Source organism: Ananas comosus, linkage group 7 (assembly GCF_001540865.1).
Source record: "Ananas comosus cultivar F153 linkage group 7, ASM154086v1, whole genome shotgun sequence".
Classification (NCBI taxonomy): domain Eukaryota; kingdom Viridiplantae; phylum Streptophyta; class Magnoliopsida; order Poales; family Bromeliaceae; genus Ananas; species Ananas comosus.
This window is the reverse complement of record NC_033627.1, coordinates 6,811,014-6,817,215: the sequence shown is the minus strand read 5'-3', so window position 1 is coordinate 6,817,215 and position 6,202 is coordinate 6,811,014. Positions and strand designations below refer to the sequence as shown.

The window sequence follows — 6,202 nt, the reverse complement described above, 5'->3', positions numbered from 1 at the left end:
GCGAGGGCGCAACCGGCGCCGGCGCCGGTGCCGCGCGTTCCTACTAGTTGCCCGAGGAAGGCCGGGCGTCGGACTACAAGTCCGACCGCTCGACCCCGACGCCCCGCTCAAGCCGGGGAAGCTCTACTTCCTCCCCCGCGCCGACCCCGAGCCCGACCACCGCCGCGCGATTTCACCATTACACCATTAAATGGTGTAACCATTACACATTAATGGTGTAATTTCACCATTATGGTGTAACCATTACACCATTACGAAGAACCGCGGCAGCCGGGACAGCGAGCGCCCGTGGCGAGACCGCCGGGTCGACGTGCGCGCTCCTTCGCGGCGGGGGGCGACGGAGAGGGAGGGCTTGGCGTGCACGGCCGACCTCGAGCTCGGCCGACCCGACCTCCCTGCCCTGCGCTCGACCCCCGACGCCGCGCCGGCCGCCGTGCACCGGCCCCGTGCGTGCCGCGGCGCCCCCGAGCTCCGCAAGCAGAGCTCGGCTTGGGGTGCCGTCACCGCGCAGAGCTTCACCGCCGCTACTGCCGCGCAGAGGAACGAGGCACGGCGGGGCGGCGTGGGCGCGGCGTCGGCGTCATCATATCCTCTTTCTCCTCCTCCCCTCCTCATCATCATAATCATCATTGAAACAAAATTATCAAATATTGCTGGCAACTCAATACAAAACTCTGCAATACTATTTTTTTTATTTCTCAACAAACAATTTCTGGCTATCACACATTTCAATGTTTCTCATTTCACCTTTCCTTTTCACTCTACCTCTAATCACCACTCCATAAGTATACCACACACAAAGTGAAAACACAAAAAAAAAAGAGAAATTACGAATCACACTTGCCGTTCGATCTCGCACGAACGGCTGAGATCGACTTGCACGCCTTCTCCTTCCATGGCCGCACGACCTCCGCCATGGACGGCCTCAAGCTCGGGCTCCCGCAATGCACCGCCGCCGCCAGCTCACCATCTCCGCGGCCTCCTCCGCGTCGTACTCCGCGCCCAAGCACGGGTCCACCAAACCCACCAATTCCCGCCGCCGTCGCCGCGCTCCGCAGCAGCTTCGGGCCGATCGCGGCCGTCAGAGCCACTCTGGCGGAGAACGCCTCAGCGCCGTCGCCGTCGCCGCGCCGCGGCTAAGCTCTGCCGCGGCGACGGCGCCCGAGCCGAGCTCTGCCACCGAGCTCGATTGGCGCCGCAGCACGCCGGGCAGTGCACGCGGCGCCTGCGGGCGTCGGGTCGAGCGGAGCCGGGGGAGGTCGGGGTCGCCGAGGCTTTGAGGTTGGCCGGTGCACGCCACGCCTCCCTCTCCGTCGCCGTTGCCGGCGGAGGAGGCCGCACGTCGACTCGGCGGTCTCCGCGCGGGCGCTCGCTGTCCCGGCTGGCCGGGTTTCGTAAATGGTGTAATGGTGCACCATTACACATTAATGGTGAAATTACACCATTACACCATTAATAGTGTATGGTGTATGGCTGTAATGGTGTAATTACACCATTACACCATACACCATTACACTATTAGATGTGTAATGGTGTAATTTCACCATTAATGGTTAATGGTGCCACCATTTACCATTAAATGTTGTAATGGTGAAATCGACGCGCGGCGTGGTTGGCTCGGGGTCGGCGCAGTGGGAGGGAAGTAAAGGCTTCCGGCCTTGAGCGGCACGTCGGGCTTCGAGCGTCGGCCGCTCGTGTCGACGCGGGCCGTTCCTTCGGGCCCAACTAGTAGGAACGTGCGGCGCCGGCGCCGGTTGCGCCCTCGCGGCGGTGGTCGGGCTCGGGGTCGGCGCGGGGGAGGTCGACGAGGAAGTAGAGCTTCCCCGGCTTGAGCGGGGCGTCGGGGTCGAGCGGTCGGGCTCTGTGGCGAGGCCGGAAGTCGCTGTGCGCGCTTCGTGCTCTTACAGGAAGAAAAAGAAGAAGAAGAAGAAGAAGAAGAGGGAAAAAAAAAATGCTCCAGCAGGAGGAAGAAGAAGAAGAAAAAGAAAAAGAGAAAAAAAATTGCTCCTGCAGGAAGAAGAAGAAGAAGAGCCCGCCTAGCGGTGCTCCGGCCTTCGCCTTTTTTTTCGGCGGAAAAAAAAAAGAACGAGAGAACGAAGAGAAGAGAGAAAAAGGAAAGAGAAAAAGTAATGAAGGTATTTTGGTCAGTTTGCTGAAAAAGCGGACCGAATCTGCAAAAACGAAGAAAGTGACCCGATTTTGCAAAAGCCCAAAATAAGTGGATTTTTTATGCAAAAAGGCCAATAAATATTATTATTCTAATATTATAATTAATTATAGAATATTAATTTTTGGGCCAAATTAAGTATATATAAGTTTTTAATTTTACTTTTTTTTTATAAAATTTATACGTGCTAAGAAAATAAAATTAGTTAAGTTAATTTTAAACTGTTGAATTTTTAATATAATTTGATAAAAAAAAAACTGTTCAGCTTAAGTAAAATCGGATCGATTTACAGATTCAATGACGCAGTTATTGATTCAAATGGTTCAAAATATTAAGGGAAAACTTCAAATTACCCCCATGTGGTTTCATACATTTTCATTTTAGTACCCTATGATTTAAAATGTATCAAGTTAGTACTCTGTGATTTCGCACTTTCTCACTCTAATACCCTGTGGTTTAAAGTGTTTCAAGTTAGTACTCTGTGGTTTCGCATTTTCTCATTTTAGTACCCTGTGATTTAATATTTCGTTAAATTATATACAAAAAATTTCAGATATCCTATCTAGATTTATTGAATATTCATTTTAGTACTCTTTAACTATAACTGTGTCACTGATTTAACAAAAAAAATATCCCAAAATGAATAATAAAAAAAAAATGAAAACCCAGGGTACTAACTTGATAAAAAAATGAAACCACATAACACTAACGTGATACACTTTAAACCACAGGGTATTAAAGTAAGAAAGTGCGGAACCACATAGTATTAACTCGATACACTCTAAAGTATAAAGTATAGGAGTGAAAAAATGTCAAATCACATGATTTTTTTTAATTGAAGTTTTTCCAAATATTAAATCCAACTATTTTATCGATTGGATCACCGTCGCAAGTACCGAATCGGCCGGCTTTTGAATCATTGGCATAAGAAGCATGTGCAGCTTTTCTCTTCACTCCAGCAGCAGAGTTACCTTTTAATTCATCCCCAAAATGTTCCCCTTGATCTTCTCGGCGCTCCTCCTCTCACTCTTCTCTACCTCGTGCTCATTAATCTCAACCTCTCCTCACCCTCTCGACTCCCTCACCCCCGACGAAATCACCGCCATCCGCCGCGTAATCCTTGCGTCCCCTCTCGGCTCCTCCTCCGGCCCCCTCTCCTTCCACTACGTCGGCCTCGACGAACCCGACAAGCCCCAGCTCCTCTCCTTCCTATCCAACCCCACCGCCGCTCCGCGACCGCCCCGTCGAGCCTTCGTCGTCGCCCGCGCCGGGAAAGAGACTCGCGAAATCTACGTCGATATAACCAATAGCAAAATCATCTCCGATTCTACATACGGAGGCATCGGGTACCCTATCTTCACTCTCGCGGAGCAGGCGGCGGCCGTGAGCTTACCGATGAGCTACACGCCGTTCATCGAGTCGGTTGCGAAGAGAGGAGTGGATTTGAGCCAAGTGATATGCAGCACGTTCTCTGTGGGATGGTTCGGAGAGCGGAAGAAAGGGAAGAGGGTGCTGAAGGTGCCGTGCTTCGTGGCGGGGGAGGCCGCGAACTTCTACGCGAGGCCGCTGGAGGGAATAACGATTGTGGTGGATATGGATGAGATGCAGATCGTCCAGTATAGGGATCGGGTGCAGCTGCCGGTGCCCAAGGCGGAGGGGACCGACTACCGGCGGCGCACCAAGTCGGGATCGGTCGGCCAGCCGGAGGGGACAGGGTTCGAGATCAACGGCAACATTATCAGGTAGCTACGGAGCTAAGCTAGCTACTACGCCTAATTGTTTTTTTTTTTTTTTTTTTTTCCATTTTCTAACAAGTTATTAGATATTTATGCACAAATCTGGGGAGAAAAATAAAAATTTATAACTCGAAGCAAAAGGTATCAACCAAGAAAACTATTATATTTTCTCTTATTTTCCGCTTGAGGGAATTTGTAGCATAAACTATCGTATGAAGATTTTGAGCGATCCAAACAGCATATTATTGAATATAAAATACTATAATATTATTTTCTAGAGTCCTGTTATGATATTTTTAAAAGCACAAAACTCTTTAAAGCTTGTAATTTTTTAACAATTAGATATAATTTTTTTGATCATTTTTACTTGTTAAATTATACTATTCAACAAATTATCCACTCAATTTTAAAGGACCGGTATTATTTTAATCGCACATTTCTTTATCCAAAAGCCGAAAATTTATAAGCGCGAATAATCCGGTACTTTTAAAAGCATTGAAGCTCAATTAAAAATTTAATTCATGTAGGTGGGCTAACTGGGAGTTCCACCTGAGCTACGACGTCCGCGCCGGTGCCATCATCTCCCTCGCGTCCGTCTACGATGGTGAGAAGTGTGCATGCCGCCGCGTCCTCTACCGAGGGTTTGTGTCGGAGCTGTTCGTGCCATACATGGACCCGGTCGACGAGTGGTACTACCGGACGTTCTTCGACGAGGGCGAGTTCGGGTTCGGGCTGTGGGCCTCCCCTCTCGTGCCCGAGGCTGATTGCCCAGCCGGCGCGGCATTCTTGGACGGGTACTACGCCGGGCAGGATGGCAAGCCTATCAAAATTGAGAACGTTTTCTGCGTGTTCCAGCGCTACGCCGGCGACGTTGCGTGGCGGCACACGGAGTTCGGGTTACCGGAAGGAGTGGTAAGTGCATGAAGGCAATATGATTAAAAGTAACTGCATGTGTATTTTTAGTAATTAGATTTCTCTTTTTATTTTTTTTCGGTAGGTTGATATATGGGTTTGGGCTTTATGTTTATGATGATGGTGAAATTGCAGATAAGGGAGGTGCGACCGGAAGTGAGTTTGGTTGTGAGGATGGTGGCTGCGCTGGGGAATTACGATTATGTGATGGACTGGGAATTCAAGGCCAGTGGCTCCATCAAATTTGGGGTAACAATTTTTTTTTTCTTTTTTTTTTGGGAAAACTTCAAAAACCCTCCTGTGGTTTCACACTTTTTCATTTTAGTACCCTATGGTTTAAAGTGTATCAAGTTACTACCCGTGGTTTCTCACTTAATCACTTTAGTACCCTGTGGTTTAAAGTGTATCAAATTAGTACCCTGTGGCTTTGCACTTTATCACTTTAGTACCCTGTGGTTTCACACTTTATCACTTTAGTACCTTGTGATTTAAAAAATCACAGGGTACTAACTTGATACAAAATTAAAACCACAGGATACTAAAGTGATAAAGTGCAAAACCACAGGGTACTAACTTGATACACTTTAAACCACAGGGTACTAAAGTGATAAAGTGAGAAACCATAGGGTACTAACTTGATACATTTTAAACCACAGAGTACTAAAGTGAAAAAAATTGAAACCACAAGGGGGGTTTTTGAAGTTTTCCCCTTTTTTTTTTATAGTTTTTTAACACTGTTTGGTTTAGGGTTAATGGAGGATCGGATAAGAGGTTATCCCCCTTTAATCCCAAATAGCAATTTGGGAAGCGTTTGGTTAGGAAACAAAGGGGGAATAAGCCCTTGTTTCCTCTTTTGTTCCCAAACGCTGCGTTTGGTACCCGAGAATAGTAGTTCTTAGATTTTTGGAATAAGCCGATATAAGGCTGGAACTGTTGTTTCATCTTTCCTATGGAACAAACTTGTTTCTAGGTGAGAATAAGGTTAATTAAAGTTTAAAAATAATTTTAATTTGGGTATTAAATAATTAATTAATTTAATTAATATATTTAAATCAATATTTATTGTTTAAGCTATAAAATAATTTATTAGTTTATTAATTATTATTATTAATTAAATTATAATTATTAAAAATTACTTTATTTATTTATTTATTAATTAATAATTAATTAATTTACTAATTTATAATTAACTAATTTATCGTTAATTTATTCTTAATTAATTAATTTATTATTAATTAATTATTTATTTACTATTAATTAATTATAATTAAATAATTTATTATTACTATTAATTATTAATAATTTATTATTTATAGTTATTAATAATTAACTAATTAATAATTTTAATATTAATTAATTAATTTATAATTTATAATTATTTATAATT

The 6,202-nt window shown here is 45.2% G+C and overlaps 1 protein-coding gene across 1 annotated transcript in view; it reads left to right on the top strand.

The window, feature by feature from the left end:
* LOC109712432 (primary amine oxidase 1-like) overlaps positions 3,081 to 6,202 on the top strand; it is a 12,150-nt gene continuing 9,028 nt past the window's right edge. The window contains exons 1-3 of the mRNA XM_020235992.1: positions 3,081 to 3,909; positions 4,431 to 4,815; positions 4,951 to 5,064. Of these exons, the coding sequence (XP_020091581.1) occupies positions 3,158 to 3,909; positions 4,431 to 4,815; positions 4,951 to 5,064 (1,251 nt within the window). The 5' untranslated portion in view covers positions 3,081 to 3,157. The remainder of the gene's footprint in view (positions 3,910 to 4,430; positions 4,816 to 4,950; positions 5,065 to 6,202) is intronic.